Source organism: Hoplias malabaricus, chromosome 8, assembly GCF_029633855.1.
Source record: "Hoplias malabaricus isolate fHopMal1 chromosome 8, fHopMal1.hap1, whole genome shotgun sequence".
Taxonomy (NCBI): Eukaryota; Metazoa; Chordata; class Actinopteri; order Characiformes; family Erythrinidae; genus Hoplias; species Hoplias malabaricus.
In genome coordinates this window covers 19,424,090-19,449,142 of record NC_089807.1, presented here as the reverse complement: position 1 = coordinate 19,449,142, position 25,053 = coordinate 19,424,090, and the positions used below count along the sequence as shown (strand labels likewise).

Below are 25,053 nucleotides of genomic sequence, written 5' to 3'. Positions count from 1 at the left end.
ATATATATATATATATATATATATATATATAATAATAAAAAAATAAAAATAAATAAATAAAAAAATCCCTAATCATGCATGCACCACTGCAGAAACTACTGCTGGTGACCTGCCTTAAGGCAAATACAGAGTAATATACTACAAACCTACATCATAAAAATGATGGTTCTACAAGGGTTCTTTATTAAAGAAATGGTTGTATATAGAACCCTGAACCATTTAATAATCTTTTGCATGATTAAAGTATTCTTTACATTGTGAAGGGTTCTTCACGTGTTCAGGGTTCTTCACGTGTTCAGGGTTCAAGGAATCATTTTCTTTACTAAAGAACCTTTCCTTTAAAATGATTAATATCAGTAATTGCAAAGCAGATGTATGCATGGAATGTTTTACTCATGGTTGGTGACTAGGGCTGTGTCCAATAAAATAATGGACTGAAACACCTTTCCAATCTGCCTTCCTTGATGGTTCTTGCTTTAGCTGATTATCCTGTTATCAGATCAGACACAAAAAAAAAATGGACACAGCCATATGTAGTGGTCAGAAAATTGCAAAAGCATTACTTAGTTAATTTTTAGCATAACTGCCCATTTTCACATATAAAACAATGTCACTCTAAATGCACATTCTAAAAACACAATGAAGTGGAGAGTTAAATTCCAAAATGCTTTATGTCCATTTGCACAAATATAGAATGTGTCTATATCTTTATTTTTTTTTTATTATTTTTTTTTATATCCAAGGAATTGATGTGATTTTAAGAACTTCTAAGATCCCCAAGATCAGGAAATCCTTCTATATTAAAGCTTAACATAATTAAATTTTAGAATTACATATATGGCAATTGTTGCATGTTGGAACATCACTCTAAAGTGTAAAGTACTTTATTCACATAAAAAAAAATCACAAAGTTCAAATGTACTTCTGACCTGGCTCATGACTCCACTCAATGCTTGTCAAAATGTTAGATGTGCAGTCTACTGCAACTGCTTGTTGAACAGTTTATTGAATATCATGTTTTATAAAACTTTTCAAAAACTTCATAAAATTTGATTCTACAATTTCTGTTTCTTCTTAGCTGGTTTAATAGAGGGCATTTCCTCTTCAGAGTCATCATCATCATCATCATCATCAGATGCTTCAGACTCTTCATCATTCTCTGAAGCTGAGAGAGAGAGATCACATTGTATAAGCTATTAACGAAAAACTTGCTTGTCTAATTACTTATATCACTTACTTATCTTGTTTATTTAACCAAACCGAACACAACCAAAAAACCTCTGCATTTAAAGGACCCAAATGAAAACTTAGCACCCCCCCCCCTCACCAATTAGGTGTAATCCGCTAATAGTCACAGGTCCACTTCCAGATTTTAAACGAAGTGTTACAGGTGCCACCAACTCGAATTCCCCCAAGCTTACCTGAAAAAGATATTAGAAGATATTAGAACAAGACCAAGGCTTAGGCCTTCAGTACTATAGTAACAGGAAGCCTTATAAAGGGTGTTTCATAAAGTACAGTTTTTAAAAATGCAATAAATCAGCCAAAATTGAAGTAAAATTCAAATTTTTATTTAATTTCATTCAACATATGCTTCAATTTAATAATGAAAAATGATAGAGCATATGGCCACCTCCACTTTCTCTGCAGGCAGTCATCCGATCATTGAAATGAATGTTAACTCTTTAACATCCTAGTGTTGTCTAGTCATCATCCAATCAGCGAACCTTTGACGTTTCGCATGATCTGCTGGTTTCAGCTTGTGTCAACTGAATCTTGTAGGGGTGCATATGAAGATCTTTTTTCAATATTCGAGGCACAGATGTTGCCGACATACCCAGCTGTTGTGAACGACAGCGGAGCGACTTCACGGGGCTCACTTTCACACTTTCTTGCACTACCGCAATGTTTTGTTGCATTCAAACTGACCCAGATTCTTCGAATTTCTGTACCAACCTCAAAACTGTTGTTGCGGTAGGGGCATTGCCACGTCCAAAGATCGCGCAAAGTTTACGGACAGTCTCTGCATAACACTCGCTGTTTTTGTAATGAGTTTTCACAAGAATGCGTTGCTCAATATTGAACCACTCCATGGCTACAAAATGGAAAAACACTTCTAATCGGAGTGATAATAGATAACGAAAATGGTGTTATCAGTGTTGACAATCTTCAAACAAATAACTCCTGTGAAATAAAAAAATAACTGCGTACTTTATGAAACACCCTTTATGTACATTTTTTCAGGACTCAGGTCATGTTTGAATTTCACTTCACCACATGAGCAGAATATGCATATACACAGCCAGGACACAGAACGATTGGATCACTCAAAACAACTGAAGCTGTCAGAGACAGATCTAAACCACATGCAACACAAGAGTCTAACATGGACAATAAATGGACAGTACCAACAGTAAAACCACAGTATAAAAAGTAATTAAACAAAGTTCATAACTTAACTGACAGAAATATATTGGCTTCTAGGTAAATTAAACTTTACATTTGTTTGCTTTAAACTAGCCTACAAGCATGTTTTGTCAGATGCTGCAACAGTAACTAGAAAGGGGCATCCCTTTCAAATACGCATGGTAACCCAGAAATGTTTTGACTTTTTGTGTGTGTAGTCTGGGTAAAGTCTAAAATATATAGCTATGTAAATGCATCCGACATGGAAAATCTCCAGCTGTACACTACATGTGTGAAAGAGCCAACCCAGAAAAAGTCCGGACCTGATTCGCTGGATGCTTTCCCGAATTCATATGTGAAAACAACTTGAGAGAGGCATGGCTGTATATGAATTTTGCTAATGGTTTTCTTCTATTTTGCAAATGGCTCAATAAAACACCTTGTTCCCAATTACCTAGGTTAAAAATAACAGAAATAACACAACAATGCATATGTATTACCATGGGAAGACAGGATATGTTAAGATTTGCTACAGGCACAGATATTTTCCTTCCTTGATGGTTCATAGCAGTCACTTCTACCACATTGTTTTCCTCTTTGGCTCCTTCTCCAAGGCAGATCTAAAGGGTGAGTGGGTGTGTGTGTGTGTGAGAGAGGGTTGAAGGTAAGAGAAAAAGAGAGAGATGTTTTACCTGTGCTTTATATTTTGAAGAAATTGCTTTTTAAATAGAGGAGCTTTAAAAAAAAAACAGGTTTGTACGCACAGTCCTGAGCTCCAGAAAATGCTCCAAATCCTCCTCCTCGTCTCCTTGAAAATTGTAGAAAGGAGCTTCGGAAGATAATTCACAGCCTTTAGACATGGAAGACAATACACAGATTAAATATGGATACATCCAAAACTGCCTTCAACCATGCTTAATAGAATGCTAGACAAACTAGGACGAAATCTTTAGAAACCCCTTTATGGAGGGAGTATATGTAGTGTAGACAGCATATCAGGGATCTCTACATTTCCTTACAGCATTTTCCATTAATATAACCTCATTAGTATGGGTTACCTCTGCTCTGACATTTCATCCAACCATCGAACACTCCTAACGGCTTCTGGGAAGTTTTTAATCAACTTTAGTAAGTTTTTAGTGTTGATTATGGCTTTGGTCAAATATAGATATATATTTAACTCAATGTTATTTAAGTGTTCAGAAAGTGTTCACGCTGAGTAGTGAGTTTTAAACTATCAAAATGCCCACTCTGTACTTGTAATGCTGGGTGAATGATACGCTCTACGGTGTAATACTTGTACAAGACACACATACTGAATAGCTACATGTCTCTACCCCCGTGTTTGGCAGAACACAGCCACGCACGTGTGGATGTCCGGTCTTTACATTCAAATTATAATAACTGCATATTATTAGCAAGCATTTTACTAATGGGTTCTTTATGTAAACTATAACTGAGCCTGGTTTCACACAAGCTCGAGACGCCGCAGTGGTCCACGTGTGTTAGCCACGAAGCTAGCTACCTCTCCGCAAAAAACACACTGTAAACAACACAAACGCAGCTCACTGAAGATATAGCTTTCCAGCTGTGACCGTGCGCCGCTTCCGCCGTCAGACTCCTCGTCCTCTAAATAAGACATGCTTTTTAGTGTGCAGTTCACTCCTTTTAAACCGAGTGTCGGTTGTCTGCACGAAGCCTCTTCAAAACACAGGGCTCAGCTCGGCGCGCGAGCTATGACGTAACGAGCACAAACTTGTAGGGCAAAGAATTTTATTATTTTTTTTTTCTGTATATATTTTAATGTGTATTGTGTTTTCTTTTTTAAAAATTCGTTTCTCGTTGTGCTTGTATCCTCTTCGCTTAATTTGGGTCTTCATATTCGAATAACTTTTATTTTGCCTTTCCAGGGGTAAGAATTTTACAGAAGGAAATTAACATGTTTTTTTAAATAAGCTAAAAGATTAAAAGTGAAATAAAGCCAATGAAATGTCAGCATTTTCTACTTTGAAACAGCGTCTCTCATGTGAATTCAGACAAGAGTTTAATAGGGGTCTTCAGACTGTGGCCCGCTGCTCGCAAAGGGCATAGATTTGGGTACAGACGGAATGGACTCCACCAATCCAGCGTCTACTGAATTGTCTCTCGCATTCGGGAAAATTAATCGGTGTGTAGTCATTCTCTACTGAGAGAGTTACGCCTCCCGAACCCACTCCACTAATAGGATTGGCTTTGCTGTTTCTCCGTAACGTGTGAGAGGTTGTGGCTGTTAAGAGACGAAGTGCGTTAAAAAACGCGGCTGCGTGGGAGGCGCCGTCCACATCGCGCCTCGTATTAATTAATGGGCAACTGAGATTCAATATCTGTGCTTTTCAGCGATAAGTTTTTCCGGTGCGTTCACACGTGTACCGTAAAACTCAGTTTAGATGTGAAACCGGAACGAACTGCCATCCCGTATTCCACGGTGATTTTCGAAATTAGGATTAGGATTTTTGTCTCGAATTCTAAACAGTTTTACCTTAAAAAATATCCGGCCTCCGGAAAGAGTAAAAAACTGTGAGCTGGCCCTTTGATGAAAAAGTGTGAGGACCCCTGGTTTAATGCATCATAAACCTAGGGAACCACTCATATGTATTAGCTTATGGGAGGGGGGAAACTTTTCAAGATGGGTGGTGACCATGGTGGCCATTTTGAAGTCGGACATTTTGGATCCAACTTTTGTTTTTTCAATGGGAAGAGGGTCATGTGACACATCAAAATAATTGGGAATTTCACAAGAAAAACATTTTTTTTTCTGAGCACTTATAAAATGTGTTCAAAGTGCTGCCCATTGTGTTGGATCGTCAATACATCTCTCTTCTTCCACTCTTCACACAGATAGCAACACCGCAGGAGAAATGCTAGCACAGGGTTCCAGTATCTGTAGTTTCAGATGCTGCACATCTCATATATTCACAGCATAGACAATTGCCTTCAGATGACCCCAAATATAAAAATCTAGGGGGTCAGATCACCTTGGGAGCCATTCAACTGGCCCAAGATGACCAATCCACTTTCCAGGAAACTATTCATCTAGGAATGCACGGCCCTGACACCCATAATGTGGTGGTGCACCGTCTTGCTGCAAAAACTCAGGGAATGTGCCAGCTTCAGTGCGTAAAGAGGAAAACACATCATCATGTAGCAGTTTCGCATATCCAGTGGCCTTGAGGTTTCCATTGATCAAGAATGGCCCCACTATCTTTGTACCCCATATACCACACCATCAACCATACTTGATTATCTGGTAAAATAAGTGAAAAATGCACTTTTCTTCAGGATAAAATGTGGGGCTGTGTGAGATGGTCACATGTGCTGAAAGAGGGAGGAAAGGGACCCCTGTGGATCATGTGAGTGCTTTTTTACATTTTCATTGGTTAGTATGAGTTCCCCTCCCCCGTGCTAGCATTGACCAATTAAATGCGCCTCATTTTATATAAAAAAAAAACCGCTAAAAATAGGCTATGTTGCCTAAAGCATGAACCAAGATGAAGATATTGCTCTATTCCTGTTCCACAGGTGGACAATCAACATGTTGAACTCGAATTAGTAACAGTAAATGCCTAACTGCCAAAAGTTGATGAAAATTGAGTGTTTAAGATATTACATTTTTTAAAGAAATGAGAAAAAATGTAACATTTTTTTTATTGTAATTAACCATCTTTATTACATAAAAACCTTACAGAAAGTATAACTACATATATATTACATACGTAATCATAATTACAACCCAAATTATTGAAATGTCTCCAACTTTTTAAATGCTCTTAGAACTTCACAAAATGAAGCCCTTTCTGACTGAATGTGACATCTAGAACAAAAATGCAAAGCATGGAAATTATGAAAGCCATAATAAATAATGGCCATGCAATATTAAGTCCCCAATGAATGGCATAAATAACAAGTGACTTGTCCCAAAAAAAAAATTATTTATTTTATAATTTTTTTTTTATTTTTTTTAAACAAGAGTTACTTGAGGCTATAGATCTTAATTTAGAAGGCAGGCTTTAAGGGATTTTTATTTTTGCATCCAGGTAAATAAACACTCTAAAATATTCAAAAGGACCAAGGTAGACTGTTTTACTAACTGTATCTGTACCTGCTGGACAAGCTACCAGAATTTTGTTTACATCAGAATTTTAAAATTGACATTTCAAAGCTTAGAGGAAAAATATGTAATATGTGTAGGGTATATGAACAAAATATTTTCCTGCCCATCTGAGCCAAGCCTCTGTTTATTCTCTAGTCAAATACAGTCATACTGTCTTGATACATTATGCTTTTTACCACCTTAAGTTTCCAGGCAACAGTATTGCCTGGACATGCTGCACCACTGAACTGGAATGAACTCTGTCATATTTGCCAAAGAAGAGCCTAGTTCACATACAACAATAAAATAAACATGTTCTAGCCAATCAAAAAACTACAGATATGGTGGGATTTACTGCCATCTAGCTCATTCAGACCTATTCCACTGAAAGCTGCAGTTAAAATACATCACTGCTGTCCTTGCTGAACTCAAATGGATTCTTATCATCACTTTTTGAGGAGATGTATATACTAATATTTATAAATGGCCAGCTAATCTTGATGCATGTATCATGTCCATAGAGGCAGTGGTTAAAGTGTGAAGCATGGAACTCTGCAATACAATAAGAAAGGCAACAGAACAAAAGGCATTGCTATACAAAACACAAATGTATCACTGATATACACATGCTATTAGCTTATGCGCAAAAGTCCATGCATTTTTAAAGGGGGGTGGGGGGGGTCTTCACTGTTGATTTCATTTTATCTCAACTAGTTCCAGGTTCTCTGTATAGATTTTTTTTGGAGCCATCAATCTACAACGAATCAACTGAAATCATGGATCAACTTAATCTGTTACACTGGTATGTTCACTAATGCTTGTTTGCTACTGGAAAACTACAAAAAAAAAAAAAAAAAAAAAACACAATAAAAAACAAACCAGATAATCAATATGTTTCTAGTTTACTGCTAAAAATGCAAAGCAGCATGGGAGAAAAGAGAAAAAAAATTATGTGGAAATGTATTTTTCCTTATTAAATAATGGTGGCTTTAGGCTGCTGATTATGTTGGGTGTAAATGCACTAACTGGAACCTGCAGTGAATGTAAGCAAACTACAGACCAACTGCACTTGACAGGTGTAATGGGCTAAATGGCATCTGGCCAGCTTAAGCTGTCTTGCAGACCAGATAAAGGTCTTGTTGAAAAGGCAATACAAGCACTCACATACTCTTGCAAACCATCTGATTGGCAAAGCAGAGTAACTATCAGAACACCTTAAATTAGGCAAGTGCTTTTAGCAATTTCAAAAGAGCACACTTCAAAGTAATAAGCTACAACAGCAGCCAATGGGTGCAACAAAATTTACAAATGTGTTGTTGATTGTAACTTGAACAGGTAGTCAGACACACTGAGTCTTATATGCAGACCACTGTAGATTTTACAAATTCTTCCAAGTTGAAGTCTTCTCAATTGCTTGCATTCACAAGCTCCTCCCCATGATGATGACATCTTTTGGAAAGCCCTCCATTTTGGCCACTTCAAAGCAGCCAAGCTTGCCATAAAAGTCCAACATCCGTTTGTCGATTTGCCGGACTTCACAGAAGGCACCATGGGACCCTATCAAAGTCGAGTTATAATATGATCAGGAAAATGAAGGTATTCTATCAGTTTACTGTTGCTTCTAATTTCAATAGCATCTCTGAAGTTACCTTTCTATATAAAGTCAGGTATTTGATATTTAAGACTAATTTCACAGCACGTACCATTGGCCTTTAGTGATGAGAGGAGACATCCCATCATGCTTTTGGCTACACTGGGGTCAGTGACTTTTGCCTGAATGTCTACTTTTATGAGGGAGGGGAAATTACTGAGGAATGATTCTGGCAAACCTTCCTCCTCCTCATGGAAACTTAACATCAATTTCTGCAGAGAAGAACAGAGATGGCTTGGTCAGATTGTTGTGCATGAGATGACTGAATAAATGTTGAAGATGTATATACAAATGAGCATCTTACCTCTGCCTCAGACAAGTCCTTCTCTGAATCTGGTTTATTATATTTTTCCTGCATGAAGGGAATCCAACTCATCTTGCATTTCTTGACAAATGGTTTGACATCTACAGTACCCAAGGCATAGCCACAGATCCCCTCATCATCCTCTAAGACAAAGCCATAATCTGGGCTGAGAGTTAGAAATCCTCCCACAAACCTGCAGAACAAAAGAACATATGTAAAGATACATAGCAGAAAACAAAGACTGCTGATTGTAAGGATTTGATTAAATTCAGCCACAAGAACCCAAGTAAGAGACTGATGTTAGATAATTAGTTCTAGATCATGAATATTGCTCTACTTGTGGGTGTACTGATTTCACTCATGGACATGGTATAAAGTAAATATTTCCAGAGTATCTCAGCAGTTTTAGTCTGCAGTGAATAGTATTTTTTCCAGGGAGTGTACACTTCCATTTCAAGAATGATTCCTAAACCTTTCACCGATGGTAAAATGAGCAGTATAGTTTAGGTACTCTGATAAGCACAGCTGCTAAATGACACGCTATGCTTGAATCCAAAAAATGACCTAAGCACTGGTTCTCAAACTTTTTAGACTAAGGACCACCCATTACTTGGAGGTACCACCTTTGATTCTTATCACAGCGACATGTGCAACCCTGGTTCTTCCTCTGTTCTGGGGGCAGGTGTGGTGCATAACGCAAAGTCTTGGTTTAATTTTTGTAAGTTTTTGTTGCCTTTTTTTGAAATCTGCATTCTTTACACAAAATTATTCTAAAATAGTTACTAACAAATATACAGGTAATACATTTATGAAAACAAATTTTTTGGTAAATTGTATTAAGCATTTTGAAAGATGTCAATATCAGTTATGTGCTTTAATAGGCTATAAGTGAAAAAGGCACAGTGCTCTGAGCAGATGCTTACAGATTCTCTTGGCGCTGGTATAAGGAGCTTAAGGAAACAGTGTTTAACAGTGTTTTAGGACTCTAATGATGTGAGGAATGGCCATGTTGTTTTCCTTCAGCTGAATGTTTTCTTCTATTTCATCTCCACATTTACAGACTTCTCGTCATGTTTCTCTCTTTTTGCCTCTCGATTTTGCCCTTTTGGTCCAGAGTATTTATTGGGGTTGGTTCTCTCCTTGTTTTTCTCATTTACGCTTTGCCCCTTTTGTAATAAATTCGAACTTGCTCACGTCCATTTCTAGCCATTGTTTATTTCCAGTAAGAAGCTGAAAATGGGATTTCTTTACATGGATTTAACAAAATACTGGGGATAGAGCACCCTCCCTCTGTGGACATTTTTTCTAGGTCATTAGACATACACTTGCTGCTTCATCTACCACAGTTTGAGAACCACTGACTTAAAGGATCACTAACCGGAGTGATGTTTCGTGTAGCTGTAGGCAGATTTTATACACAAAAACTCACTGAAACATTTACTCAACAAATTAAGAGATCCTAATTCAAATATAATAAAAACTGCTCTGAATGTTATAAGTAAAAAGCTTTAACCAGCTTGTTGTGCATACCACTCTACACATTTATTTATCTCCCTTTCAGAGAAAAGGATATCACGATCGATCACAAATATCTACCACTAAAAATGTATATTTATGACTGATTTTCCATACATGAACTTAAACATAAAAAGTAAAAAGTGGGGAGGAAATACAAGAAGTGACTTTTAAATGATTAATATTTTGCTATACCTGTCTCCAATTAAGTCTGGTTCCTGGTCAGAGAAAGGAATACCCTCATACCCTTCTGTGAATACTTCCCTGCAGATTTTGTAGACAGCAGCCTATAAATTCATACCCATGTGCACACACAGGTATGAACACACACGGCAGAGAGAGAAAATACAATATATGAAATCTCTTGAAAGACCTCAGTCCAGAGCATGCCATCTTAAAACCTAAAATGTAGACAATTCAGCAGAAGAATCAGTGCAAATTAACCTTAAATTACTGCTTAAAATCGGACCCTTCCACAGGGAATGCTAGTGATGCCAACAAATTATAAACAGGTCAGAAGTAATCCAACAACTTCTTCCACTATCCTTAACCTAATGCGTGATTAGAGACACACCAATATATGTCTTTTTCTCCCACAATACTGATTTAGACATTGGAACAGATATTTCATAATTCTGGCTGATAGAAAACACAAAACCAATTTAAAAATGACAAAGAAGAGAATTTATAAAATGATAAAATAATTATCTTTGTCAATACAAATTCAGTGCTTTAGAGCAGTACATCTAAAGATTAGCTAATAGGTAAACACATACACAAAAATGTCATATGAATGAAAACAAAAATCATACAGTGCTTTTTCAAAATACAAGAAAATGAAAGGATAGAAATAATAACCTACCTCATCTTTAGGAAAGTAAGGCCTTATGGAATAAATTTTGGAAGTTGGCAAGGAGGGTGGTGGTTGGTAGAAAAGATCATTTGCCCCATCTATTGGCAAAAGTCGCTGTGGAGACCAAGGCATAAACATTCAGTGCTTTACCAAGTTTAAGCACTACTGAGTAGCTCTTCATTTACATTTACACATAGATGTTCCTCTGCCCCTGCTGAACCAACCTGATGCATGAGCCTAATGTTCAACCAAACACTGGCATGAGAACAAACATGTTACAAAAGGCTTCAGTGGCTCTGCTGATTGGTCAGTAATCAGCAAGAGCAGGTAAACAGCACCCTCATGTTAAATCCCTTTTTGTGCATTTTCTTCTCTTTAGATTTGAAAGAAACTGAAACTAAATAGGAGAGGGCAGTATTTGACTGGAGGCTTGGTCTGAGAAAGGCTTAACTGGCTAAAGGAGATGCCTCTTTCCCATTGTAAGGCATCGCAAGTTTTCGCTGCGCATTTCCTGTAGAGAAAAGGAATGATGCTAACAAAATTTAGTAAAACTCCATGACCAAATATCAAACATTATATTCAGTGTTTATCTATAAATATATAATATCTAACCAGTTTAAAGATGTTTAGAATGTGTTCATCATTTACAAAATTTGTTCATGGAGCTTTAAGCAGGCGAACTCGCAGGCGCAAATGTGATCGCAGTAGTGCAGATGCAGGCGCAGGGAATAATTTTGCACTTCCTGCAAAGGAATAAGGTGTCATGAAAATAAACCCTAGCCATGCTGCGCAGTCGCAGGCGCTTGGGGGAAAGCCACATCTCTTTTGGGCAGTTGCTGAAAGAAACCCAAATTTAGGTTGTGTCAGAAAACACCATCACTAACACTGGCTTCATAGCAGTCATATGACCCATTTTATATTGCAGTACAAGCATAAATATTAGTTGATAAAGAGTGGTTATAAACCCATAATTGGTTTGCTTTGCCATTCAGCTCACCTTAAACAGACCAATCCTTGGCATTATGCAAACACATCAATGAATTAAAGGGGGAGGGAAAAAAAACAAACAAACAAACAAAAAAAAACAAACAAAACAAATCACACCAACAACTTCATTTTAAGAGTTTGCTGTGAATTCAATATTGGATACCTGGAACTCTCCCGCTAGACCGCCCCTAAAGGCCCAGGGCTCTTGGTCTCCACTTAAGAACTGTGCTGAGGACTGACTACGACACCCTGTTGGGATCAGATCCAAGCGGAGAACATTACGTGAGGGGCTTTCTTCCAAAATGAGTAGGACGGGGGAAAAATGGGGTAGTGATGTCTGTTTCTAAATCACTCCATTGTAAAATAAAAGGCAATATTTTTGCGCACTAGAATTATAGTATATATCTGAATATGAATAAAACAGCAACACTAAGTTTCTTGGGCTCAAGCAGCTCAAGCTTAGATTCACAGTCGGCAATTTCTGATGTAAACAGAATATACAAGGCCAATTTACTTAAAATATAAATGCAATTGGACAGTCCTTAAAAATCAGTTTTTTAAGACAAGTGATTGTGGCTCTAATTAGTTCATAATTAGTTGAAGTTTAATCTTTCCACTAATCTTTTATTTTTTTGGTATGAGTAATTATTTACGGAAATGCAAGAAGTATAACGTTTTGTAAAATTCAGATTTACTTGTTCTACATCACGGACTTGCTGGTAATAAATTAAGCTTCAGCTGCTGAAACCACTCTGAGGTCCACATCTCATCTGAAGTCACATTTACATTTATCTGCCTTGTCACATGACTAACGAGCAATTTTCTCCAGCCTAAGAAATTCAAACATGGATCCTTGACAATACAGGGCAGATCACAACCTTTTGTTGAGCAGCACAACTGCTGAACGGGTGAATTCCTTTTTGGGGTAATATTTTGAATGATCCTCAACTTTGCAAATTTTAGTCAGGCCTTCTTTCTACATGCTTCATAAAAAGGAAAAGTTCAATGACCAAGCAATTCAAACAACCAAAAAAACTGAAGTGTACGATTTTAGGTAAGTTAGAACTCAAAGTCATGTAACAAGACAAATACAGCGCAGAGACAGGAATTACATTGCTCCTGTTTACACTGGATTTCATATAACACATAAGTGCACATCCTGCAATGACATGGCAGGACACAGCACACAATAAACAGAAATGTTTAGATTATTTTAAAGAGGTGAAGCCCAGTGAAACTTAGAAGCTATGATGTTTCCCTTAAGGTGGTGCTTCTAGGCTGGTCGGAGCCATCTCAATTAGGCCTACTGATAGAAACAAAAGCCATGTTAGGAAAAAAAAATACTGAGGTTAACAATTATCCCTTCAACTATCGCTGCGCAAATGTGACTTCATCCAAAACATTCTTTCCAAACATAAGCAATACTTTAAATATGAAACATAAACAAACAAAAAAAATAAATAAATAAAAATCCGGAATAATAAACCAACAAAATACCACACCCCCGCCCACCCCAAACAAAACGGATAGCGCCAGCACTTTGCATACATCGGCCATTGTCGATCCAATAGCAGTAGAAACTTGTGCTGAGGATTCTTCCATCTGTACATAATGAAGGGAGAAGACAATAGAAGAACTCGTTAGTAAGTGATTTCAGCACAACAGCAGTGAGGCGCTGACTGACTGCCATCTGCACCGCTTTGGACCAAGGAACAGAGGAGCTGGATAAGCTGGGAATGATGTGCTGCATTCGCCTGACTGTGCAGACACAGAGGCTGAGAGGCACACAGAGGGGGCACACTCACCAAGATTCATTGAAGCAGGGCTTACTGTGGTGAAATTTGACATAATTTCTTATATTATGGCTGCTTTTATTCAGAAAAAAAAAGTTTTTATTAACTATCTCAAAAGAGACATCTACTAGAACCGCAGCATATCCCCCCCCCCACTAAGACTGACATGTAGCTTGACCAGTTTGGGTTGCTGCCTGCTGTGTTGCTTTGTCATATAGCTGGACAGAAACCTGTGAATGAAATGCGGTTACCAAGGTAACCCAGGCCATGCTGGTGCTATAATTACTCAAAAACTTCTAACAAACACTGTGTTTAAAACAGAGTGCAGAACTCTAACTGTAGAGCAGTAATGCCCTTAAATCATATAAATTATGAAAAGCCCCTGGGGCAAGATGTTCAAGAACGAATGCTTTCATCATTAAAAGTGAACATGTTTCACAAAAGGATTTGATAAATAAAAAAGTACAAGAATAAATTTAATATATTCTCTTAAACAAAAATTTAAAGGATCAGGTATAGTGCTATCAGCCTTAAACACTTTAAGCATGTATTAAACTTACTTGTGTTAAACTTACAAAAAAAAAAAAAAAAAACTAGTAAGACATTTAAAAGTGTAGGAAAAAAATCATTTGTAATTTATGTGATTTGTATATCATCTAAAAATATAAACAAATATGAACATCTAAAAAATAAATAGGAAGCAAATTGTATTAGATAAAACTCTTTTCAGGATTACTAACTACTTTCAAATTGAAGGTCAGAACAGTTAGAGTAAAGCATCCATTTAAATTTGTTATAGTATTCACTAATTTGGAAAACTAGCAAATGTGCTAGCAAGAGAATAACAAACCCAATTTGGTAAGCATCAAAACCCACAATTGACTTCAGTTATACTGTACAAGTTTTTCATAATGCACCAGAATAGCCTTACACAGCCGCTTCGCTTTCCAAGCTCGCATGCGCGGCGCGCTAGGGCGTAAGGGATCAACTTTCCTTCACGATCAGGCCCTTGATCAAGAGAGATGGCAGCAGGTGTTGCTGAGTTAACACACAATGATACTGGACACACAGCAAGCAGCAGGACCTACCCTGGCTCCTCAAACCACTGTCTTGCCAATTACAACATATCCCTAGTATTTATTCTGGCAGGCCAATTGAGGTTCCCCAGATTTTCTGTTGACTTCATTTCTCTCACAAAGAGATCATGAAATGCCTAACAATGAAGACAGCATTCAGTCAGTGAAGGAAAACTATATTTTCAGGAATACCAAAGCACCCAAATAAATAAATAAATAAATAAATAAAAAGAAAATGACTTACATTTATGGAAAAACAAATGAATGTGAACCAATTAGGTAAACCTATCTAGCATGAGAAACAGAGGCTTGTGCATGCTAATATAATGTGTGCAAATATATTATAAACTTAATACAAAAAGTAAGGAAATTTGCGTTTGGTAGATAATTTTTTTGTTGTAACAATGCTTCTTGGAGGTGCTACCCCACACCATCACACTGCCTAAACCAAAAGATGTTACTCTATTAGTGCAGCAATCAGCATAGCATTCTCCCTGTCGTCTTCACACTTTGACCCTGATACTGTAGGCAAAATCTGAATCTCTGAACATAACGTTCCTCCACACGTTCAGATTCCAGTGCACGTGTTGACGACACCAGCCCAATCAGGCCTGACAGTGAAGGGCAGTCATGGCAGGCCTCCTGGCAGCCCAATGAGACTGGAGATTGGCTGCATGCAGTCTGTCTGAATTGTCTAGGTTCTGTATCTGTAGAAGACAGCCTACGGTACGGTAACTGCTGACAGGGTGAAGAAACAATCTTCTTGGGGTGTCGTCTTCTTGGGATGCCCACTTTGCAGCCTGTCTCTGACATCCCCGTTATATGGAACTTGGCCTTCAATTTGGAGATGGTACTAGGGCTCACTCCAAATAATGCTGCAACTTGGTTTTGCAGAACACCAGCTTGAAGTTGCCCAATCCAGATCAGTCAAACGTGGCATGCCGATTCTTGGAGCAGGGCCCTTGCTCACAGGTGCCAACCAGGCACCTGATTAGCAGCACATAGGGGTACCAGAAGCTCAAAACAAGTGTCAATAGCATCAGTAAAATAAGTTGTTTGGCATTGGCAGACAGGATTTAGCAAATTTTTCAAGGGTGCAACCCACATACTCAGCTCTACTGCTCATCCCACAAATGCATGTTCCTTACAAATGTGGCACCATTTAAAGGAGTAATTAACAGGCTTTTCAACGGTATAAGATTCATTGCCAAGAATCTATGTTACAACAAATAAATTATCTAACAAACACAAATTTCCTTACTTTTTTGCTAAGTTTAGATACATTTCTGTTCTATGTGAAAATTGTTAATTTACCTTATCAAGGCTAACAATATGCTAAAATGTGGATTCAGGATTTTAATTCTTATGGATGTTATAAGAGCAGATAACATGACACGCTTAATAAAATAAAACCCTTAATTATCATTGTAATGTATAGAGGTGATAACTTGCTAAGAAATTATTTAGAACACAGTTATGTGACTACTTAATGTGTGTTAAAACAAGCTAATTTTATAAAAATAATAAAAATAAATATAACCCTGTAATGCAGCCATAAAGAGCAGAGCCATACCTACCTAACCACTGGACAAAGGATTTGATCATTGAGATGATACTCTTTATATCCCAAATATAGGGATATAGATCATACAAAATGGTCCTGTTGGCAGAGTTGGAGAGTTTGGTGAACATCTGCATGACAGAGCGACACATCTCCTCAAAATTGTCTGCTCTGGAGTGCCATTCAGCCACCTAACAAAGACACATCCCCTTTAAATTACTGTAGATCTAACATTATCCATACAGTTACAGAAACAGCAAATAGGAAGCCCCCCCTCATACCCTTACCATACAAAATCCATATTCTAGTTTTAAAAGCACCACCCAGTGGTAGGAAAAGAGACTGCATTTCCTCCATTTTGATGCACCAGTCACTCCCTTCTTTGACTCAAGTTTCATTACTTGATACAACATGCCTTCCTTAACAAATCCCTAGTATTTTCCCTTTTGAGAATCTATTTTGCTATATTTGCTGCTCTACAACATAAATACAAAGCTTGTAAATTCAGTACTGTGAGCCCAAAACCATAATCTGTCCTGTAATAGCACAAATGGGGACTGTGGCCGAATGTAAGTTTTGTATGTTGATTCATGCAAAAATTGTTACTGTTATATATATATATACGAAAAAAGGGGGGGGGGATACACATACTGAATAATGATCATGCCTAATGCTGTGCAGTTATCAAATGTACAGGGCAGCTGACTATGATACTTTATTTAATGAAATAAAGCTTTTTACTTGTTTTACTTATTTACTTTGGCAACACCACTGACCTTCTCTGGATCCTTGCATTTGGAATTTATGCTGACAATGCTGCTATTGGCCCTGAGCCAATTGAACTCCTTCAGCATCTGCAATGCCTTGGGACCATGTTCATAAGGCAGGTAAAAAAGCTCTGCCAGCAGGGTCAGGTCTTCCAGTGTGAGTGGTTCAGCTGTAAACAGTGGTTTCTCATTGGGTCCTGGAACAAACACTTCCTTATTTAGTTGATCATCTGTCTGCATGGGTGCAACATCACTGCCCAAGTCTTCCTGAATAGACATGTCTGGACACTTGGACTCTGTTAAGCTTTCCTTATCAGTGTCCATTGGTTTGAGGTCCTCCGACATTATGGGTTTACCAATTTTTGTAAGAATCTGGTTAACGTTCTTGGCATCCTCTACCTCATCTTGCTTGTCCAGCACCATCTCCATGGGCTCCTCATCTGAGTCTTTTTTCTCCACCTCTACCTCTACCTCTACCTCCTCCTCCTCTTTTTGCAGTGTATTCGGCTCCTCGCTGAGAGGTGCAGCAGGACTCATGATGGGCTGCTGGAACACTGTAGTAACGGTTGTGGTTGAACCCAAAGTGGGGGCAGTCAATGCAGAAACATCCACAGATGAGCCATTCACTCCACTGTGAGCTATCTGACGACCTGCCAAAAACAGGAACAGTGAATAAAAGCAGACAGATTCTCAATAATAATAAAAAAATAAAAACAATATTAATCAATTTTAAGCTCTACTAAACTACATAATTCTAAAATTATAACAATCATTTTCTTCTTGCAAAATTGCTTAAAAAGGACCATTATAAAAGGAAACACCCCAAGATTTAAGAGGCTGACCACATTTTTCCTTCCATTGATTTTCTGTAACCACTTTTACTTGTTCAGGGTCATGGTGGATTCTGTGTCTACCCAGAATAATTGGGAAAGAAGCAGAAGCACACCAGACAGCACCAGCCCATCATAAGGCATCACATACTCACACATACACTCAAACTTATGGACACTTTTTCACAACCAGTTCACCTACCAGCATGTTTTTTTTTTTTTGATGGAGAGTAGGAAGAAACCAAGGCACCCAGAGTGACTTTAGGTAGTGTTTGAACTCACAACCCTTTGAGCTGTGTGACAGTGAGGCTACCTGTTATGGCACTATTAAGAAAGCTTACAAATGACTTACTAAAAGAGTGTGTAAAAAAAGTATATGAAAACATTGACACCATTAGGCATTACTGGTCTTGAAAGTGTTATAAAACTTTACATGAACAAATAATGGCAATTACTGTTGTATTGATGAGGCACTCCAAATTCGCTTAGCCACTCAGTAAGGGCCAGCTTGAGGGCAATCTGTGGACTGTAGAGGATGTCTGTCTCCAATTCTTCATCACTGCCTTCATTCTCTAGCTTTATCTGAATAGACACAGTGCTGTCTTCACTATCCGCTGAAAAAAGAGATTATGAATATTTTTTTAAGCCATGTAAAGGCATCGGAGCAATCTTGAAAACGGAAATAAAATCTTACTGACAGAATTATATCAAAGGCCTAAGAGTCTAAGGCCTATTTTCCCAACAGAGTTGCCATATAGGGAACTATACATTATTTAATAATATATAAAATATATTTCATGCAGGAAAATACAGTTTGAAATTTTTATGAAACTAAATCTTGGTAGTTACACCGTTTTTATTTCAATAATGTGCACATATTCACATTGTAATTTTGAAGTTTAGTTAATGCAGAGCTAATTTATGACTGCTAGTAATGGGTAATGTATTAGAGACATACTTACTCATGACAACATCCTTTCTGACTCCATTCATGTTTGATTTATACCATGTGGCTAATGTGTGAATAGCCACAAAGTTGGACTCAAATTCACAGTTGGGGTTGGTGAGGACTCCCTTTAGACGAGGAATGAGTTCTGTAGACCTGCCTTTATATGGGCCTAGAAACAAACGTTTCTGATCATAGTCATTAGCATGAATATTGTCCCAGATGACTGGAGATCTCCTCAATATTTTTGTCACCTCTTCTATAGACTCCACTGTTATATCTTTAGAAACTACCTTTGGACCTAAAAAATATGAAACTGTAGTTAGCACTGACATTATACCTGTAATCTACATTTAAACAGACACAATGTTTTATGAGATATTTACCTGTCCACAAAACTTCAATGCCAGGTAGCAGCTTCTCACCAATTGTACGCAAATAAGGTGACTGTGCAACGTTTGGATAGCAGAAGGTTCCACAATATTCTGGTAAGGACAAAATAGCAGGTTTAAGCAACAGATCATGGTCAAGTGAGGTTCCTTTTCAGAACTCTATACAACCCCATTTCCAAAACTAATGTGGGACATTTTCCAAAATGTAAATAAAACAAAATGCAATGATTTAAACCCTATATTTAATTTCAAATATTAAAGACAACAGCTTAAATATTGAAATTGAGAAAGTTGTTGAGAAGTGATTTCCACTACAGAAATGTGTGTTTTTAATTTAGTGCTGTCTAAAGGGCCTGAAGACCACAGCCGACTAATACTGATTTTGGGCTTTGTCCCCTGCATATAGATTCCTCCAGATTCTCTGAAATTTTAATGATATTATTGGCTATACAGGATGAAATGCCCAAGTTTCTTCTTATTATTTATTTATTTATTTTTAGGTTGAGAAATATTATCCTTGAATTATTTGAGTGTTTGCCCATGGAGTTTTTCACAGAGCGGTAAACCCCACATCTTTACTTCTGAAAGAATCTGCCATTTTTAAATGCTATTTTTAAAACCCAATCATTTCAATGACCTATTGCCAATTAACCTCCTTTATATTTTTTAAAGCCTTACACAATCATATCAGCTTTTGTTCCCTGTCCCAACTTGTATGGAACATGTTACTGGCACCAAATAAAAACTGCACCAAGATTAAAATAATGATAATAATAATAATACATAAATAAACAACTTAAATTAAAAAGTTTAAATATTTCTTTTTTAAAAACAATTCCCAGATTCAACATTTGAAATATTGTGTTGGTTCTATTTTCTGTAAAATATAGGGTTTTGCTCATCATTGCATTGTTTCAATTTACATTTTGCTCAGCATCACCACTTTTCTGAAAATGGGTTTGAATTTAAAAACAAAATGTGATAACTTACCGGTGGGGCAAAACAAAAATGTTTCAGGTTCTCCCAAGTACTGGAAGATCTCATTGGTAATAGACACTTGTGCATGGGCAAATGAGCTGAATACTTCTTTATCAGCTGGACACATGTTGTGATCAATGTCATCAAAGAGCAGAGCAAAGGACTTGCACCCAAAATGAGAGACCTGTATTAAATACAAGATAAGTCACAAAATATGTTCTACATTTTCAAAAACAAATCTTTATTAATAAAAACCATAGGGAAGTTGCATCTTTACTTGGTCCAGCTTTCTTTTTAGTGTTGAGACCTCCTTCTGATTAGAGAATGTTATATCCAGGCCAGGGGAGATTGCATAAATGAACTCTATTCCAAACTCTGTGGCAGCACTTATCAGTGTCATAAGTTGTTCTTGAAAAAGAAGAGAAGAGGAAAAAAAGCACAAAAAAAATACAATTAACAATCCCTTCATTAATTAATTTCAGCAGCCCACTACTATATATAAACAAATACAAGCATATTACAGTTAACAATGAAATTTCACCTGCTTCCTCAACAGAATACATCTCCCTCCAAAACATTCTGTGTTTGTAATCATCTTTAGGTGCATACAGATATGTGTTTAATCCCCATTTCTGCAGTCTGAAAAAACCCACAACAAATAAGACAAAATATTAAATTATACAATTCTCATTTACAATATCTCATCATGACGCATTAAATACTAGTAATACCCCTGCTGGTTTTACCAACGTTTTTTAATTCTACTTTATCTTATACTACATTATGTTATAAAGTACCTCCTAAACAGTTCTTTTCTTTGTTCCATTGTCCATGGTCGACCATAAAAGCCTACGACAAACAAAAGAATGAAAACAATCAGTTTCACACTCAGCACACATCCACAAACATACTTTAGAGTGCAAAACAAGCAGCCTTCTAAAAATTCATATTAACTTTAAGAAATATGCAATAAGAGTGTGATTCAGCATTTCAAAGTATTTAAAACACACACATACATTTTATATATATAAATGCTTTGAAATCATTCTCAGTGCTACAGTGACCCTAATGTCATGTGTAGTGTGTTTGTACAGATAAAGTCAGAAAGAGCAGCTCATCTGTTGCTGCACAATTTGTGTTTTTTTGTCCTTCAGCCATTCATCAATGGTTGGTGGAGTATTTTCAGTCCAGCAGTGACACTGAGGAGTTTAAACCCTCTAGTAGCCCTGCTGTGTCTGATCCACACCTACCAGAACAACTCTCACCAACACATCACCACCACATAAATGTCAATGCAGCACTGAGAATAATCCTCAAATCATACGTGCTTTGTGGTAGCCCTGACAATTGAAGAGCAGGGTAAAATGGAGAGCAGGAAGTTAGCAGAGAAACAGGAGGACTACAGTCTTTCATTTTAGAATTACAAAATGGTCCTGTATGGTCAGTGGAGCTGATAAAATGAACAGTGAGGGTAGACACAAGTTATGTATTCCTAATCGACTGATCGTTCAGTGTCTACATTTATCTATCTATCTATTGATATTGTTGAAACTAATGCTTACAGAACCTGCCATTTTGATTGGTTTTGATGATGTCATACATGCACCTACTCAACACAGGTCCGTGTAGCATCGCCTAATCACGCTGCAGAAATAACGAGCTGTTCAGTCTAGCGTGCTTTCGGAATGAGGGCACAGGACAAACTGTCAGTCTGTCTACATATGTAAACTAAATTATACTCGTTAAAGGAGAGCTTAATGTGATCGAAATTCACATTCAAATTCACCTTAAAATACATATCGTCATGTTGTTGAAGCTCGGGTATGTAAAAATGAAATAACGAAAATAAAGGCTAAATTGGCATGCCACCCGCCATTAATTTGAAAGAAAAAGAAGAAGAGTACTGCGACTTTACAGACTACACTTACCCTCTACCACTCCGCTGACGAATTTCCTGCGGCCAGTTCTCTCAACCACAGCGCTGTGCTCATCCTCGGTGCTCGGCACCTCCACACCGACTTCGGGTCCTTCGGGGCCCGGGTCACCCTCCGACTGAGATGACTCCACCAGTTTGTCTTTCTGAACCATGTTTAATCTCCTCTGACTATAAATGAGACGCTATAACCTTATTCAGCTAACGTGGAATCTTTGCTTTTGTCCTTCGAATTGCCTGAGTGGTCAAATGAGGTTAGTAGGCCATCAGCAGCTGGCAGAGGATTTAAACCGTAGTGAGAGCACGGCGAGACGAGCTCTTTAAAGAGACACTTTACAATAAACCGCCACTAAACCGTTCAATGAACTTAACACAGAACGCCTGCACTGAATATTAATTCGATTTTCCTAAAGGTAGCTAAATACAGTCGTCGCCGCTAACGGACGCTAGCGACAAATTTATCCTCGGTGTATTTCTTCAACTGTGGAGTCTTTTGTGATCTGCTGGAAGTATGATTATTCGTAATAAACGATACCGCACGAACAATTAATTTCCTACACGGCACGCGTAAGCAGTAAAATACGGACAAAATCTGTAACATTTATCGTCGCGTTCATCAATACCTAGTAAGGTCTAACATCTCTTCCTGTTTACACTCACTGCGCAGACTCAGTAAACCGGTCTGAACCGGTCAGAGCCGGTTACATCGTCAAAAAACCGACCCTCAGCCAAAGACAGCAGCGAACAGCCAAGAGAACTCACTCCGGAATGTATCACCGGAACAGAAAAGCTGGCTCCATTTACTAACTCTTCAAAGGACAGCCTAAAACCACACGTTTCACCATAATAGAGTAGCACATATTTCTCACAAAAAAAAATATTTGGCCATTGTTGCTAACTAATTTTGTGATTTATTTACATGCTATCTGAAGAGACTTGGACATCCCTTAAATGTGTAATATCTCTGCGCCAGTACGTGCCTGTTCAAATGTTTCAAAGCGTGATTAAAGTAAAAAATACGGAAACGACCTTCAGAAGTGATATTTGTTAACATTACGGTATGTTTCTGCTGCTGTTTTGCAGCCTCGGCATTTTGGCATGCCGACGATAGTCATACCTAAAATATAGCGGAGTACACAAACACTCGGCTGTGTTCAGGGGCGGTGCGTCGTTTTAGCGCCCCAGTTCAAAAAAGGAAAGCATTGTTTAGTTGTGGACGCCAAAAGAACAGAATCAAAGATGGTCTATAGGCAATTCAGTGTTTCATTATTTCACAAACACTTTTCCTATTTGTTTCTTAAATGGCTGCAACACAGAAGCAGCAGCACATCCCTGATATCAAGGAGACGGCGGACTACTGTTCCACTGAGGGCAAAGTTGGTTTTACACAGCGTTTTCTGGGCGGACAGAATTTTTGACAAAATGACACATTTTAGCACTTTTCCATTCACAGTCCAATTTACATTTTTCCCCTTCATTAGGTTATTTTGTTATTCGTTATACATAAGATTAGTAAATCATTTTTAATCCAGCACAGTGTCAACATTTTCAGCATTTAATTATTTTATATCAGGCTTATACTCATTATCTCTCATAGTTGTTGGTAATATTTGTATTAGTTTGTTTTCCAAAATAAAAGTCTGTGAATGTAAAATCTGTTTGAGATTATAAATGAGTTATATCCTGTACAGGACAGTAATCTGAGTGGTCCGATTGTGGACCAGCAGTGGTCTACAGTCAGTGGTGTGACAGCATTTTTATGCCAGTGGCTCGATAAATGCTCGCTGTCTGGAATTACACACATTAAATCTGGAATAGATTATGTTCAAAACACATTTTGTAATGCTTTTTTCAAATATTTACATCCCAGTTAAAAAAAAAAAAATTCTGGGGACACACATAAAAAAATATTGGGAGTGTTTGACTATCCAGTTTTTTGATCACTCTTTTCTATTCCACTCTTTGCCCAGCCTCATGCCTGAAGAGGAAATTGAGGGAGATAAATCATCATCATCATCATCATCTTTTCTGCTTATTCATTTCAGGAGTGGGGTTGGGGAGATAAATGTAAAAGTCCGGATGAAGCCATAGAGAACATAGAAAACATCAGTGTTTTTTTCCCTTTTTTTCTTAAACCATGTGAATGAGACATGAAGTAGTTGGTTGTACATTCAAGCGAGCTCATCTCTGCGAGACTTAAGCCCTGTGCACATTCGTGTTTAAATGAGTTTTGGATTAAATGAACGTAAGGAATTTACAATTTTTAGTTTTTCATAAAAAAAAAAAAAAAAAAACAGCTTACACTTTTAAAAAGTTCATAAGATATTTCCTCAGCATTTGCTAGGTCTCCAGTCTGTTTGCATGCTCAAAACTGGTAATGTGTTTACGAAGCCCCAGGGTCTGTAAATGAGTTTAAAAACAAAACAAAAAGCCCAGTATGCTAGGCTTTCTCTCTCTCTCGTGCATCTGGAGTTTTTAGACAAAAGGAGAGAACTCTAAAAAAAAATAATAATAAAAAAAGCATGAATCAAAATAAGATTTCTCTATTCCTGCTCCATAAGTGAGTACTGACTTTTTTGCTGTTTAAAATTGCTTAAGGTGAAAATGTTTCCAAACTCAGGAGAGAGCCAATTCCCATTCCTGAGATATATAACCACTCAAGATACAAATGAGTTTCTGGGGTAATTTAAACAGTAAATTAAAACTTAAACTGCTGATGTCTCATTGGCTGACTCTATATGCTTGGAGACCAATTGTGGTTCTTGAACATTAGACTGATTTTATTTTGGCTAATTCAAAAAAAGAACAGTTTTCTTTTGAACCTGATAGCAATTAATACCAAAGCAAATATAATGCATAACCTTGAGGTCCAGTGTCTATAGAAGGAACTGCACAGTAAAAAGTACACGAAACACATTAATGTCCAAATGAA

At 37.5% G+C, this 25,053-nt stretch overlaps 2 protein-coding genes across 4 annotated transcripts; both read right to left on the bottom strand.

Annotated features, from left to right (window-relative positions):
* Nucleotides 1–18: 18 nt before the first annotated feature.
* npm3 (nucleophosmin/nucleoplasmin, 3) lies at nt 19–4,134 on the bottom strand. Of its 2 annotated transcripts, XR_010804047.1 has the most exons (6): nt 3,976–4,134; nt 3,171–3,256; nt 2,907–3,026; nt 1,328–1,421; nt 930–1,165; nt 28–489 (listed from the first exon to the last, which is right to left on the bottom strand). XR_010804047.1 is itself a non-coding variant. In XM_066678723.1 (5 exons), the coding sequence occupies exons 1-5, from the start codon at nt 4,046–4,048 to the stop codon at nt 1,056–1,058; spliced, it is 483 nt and encodes a 160-aa protein (XP_066534820.1). In that variant the 5' UTR covers nt 4,049–4,134; the 3' UTR covers nt 19–1,055. The 2 variants fall into 2 exon arrangements, 1 of the variants encoding a protein (XP_066534820.1); XM_066678723.1 differs by having other exon boundaries at nt 19–1,165.
* A 2,448-nt stretch (nt 4,135–6,582) lies between these two features.
* On the bottom strand, nt 6,583–22,889 carry oga (O-GlcNAcase). Of its 2 annotated transcripts, XM_066678479.1 has the most exons (17): nt 22,117–22,889; nt 20,986–21,037; nt 20,730–20,827; nt 20,466–20,596; nt 20,201–20,372; nt 19,205–19,303; nt 18,835–19,119; nt 18,328–18,486; nt 17,052–17,692; nt 16,292–16,466; nt 13,394–13,447; nt 12,009–12,094; nt 10,868–10,972; nt 10,201–10,292; nt 8,491–8,683; nt 8,239–8,398; nt 6,583–8,092 (listed from the first exon to the last, which is right to left on the bottom strand). In XM_066678479.1, exons 1-17 carry the CDS (start codon nt 22,274–22,276, stop codon nt 7,956–7,958), a joined length of 2,799 nt encoding a protein of 932 aa, XP_066534576.1. In that variant the 5' UTR covers nt 22,277–22,889; the 3' UTR covers nt 6,583–7,955. The 2 variants fall into 2 exon arrangements, with proteins under 2 accessions (XP_066534576.1, XP_066534577.1); XM_066678480.1 differs by lacking the exon at nt 13,394–13,447 and having other exon boundaries at nt 22,117–22,886.
* Between the last annotated feature and the right edge of the window lie 2,164 nt (nt 22,890–25,053).

Coding starts and splice junctions, on each gene's coding strand:
- npm3 (XM_066678723.1), bottom strand. CDS start 4,048: ATGTCTTATTTAGAGGACGAGGAGTCTGACGGCGGAAGCGGCGCACGG. Junction 3,257..3,975: donor GCTGGAAAGCTATATCTTCA/GTGAGCTGCGTT, acceptor CCATGTCTAAAG/GCTGTGAATTATCTTCCGAA. Junction 1,166..1,327: donor TAGCGGATTACACCTAATTG/GTGAGGGGGGGG, acceptor TCTCTCTCTCAG/CTTCAGAGAATGATGAAGAG.
- oga (XM_066678479.1), bottom strand. CDS start 22,276: ATGGTTCAGAAAGACAAACTGGTGGAGTCATCTCAGTCGGAGGGTGAC. Junction 19,304..20,200: donor ATTTTTGTTTTGCCCCACCG/GTAAGTTATCAC, acceptor TGTCCTTACCAG/AATATTGTGGAACCTTCTGC. Junction 10,973..12,008: donor GTCTAGCGGGAGAGTTCCAG/GTATCCAATATT, acceptor TGGTCTCCACAG/CGACTTTTGCCAATAGATGG.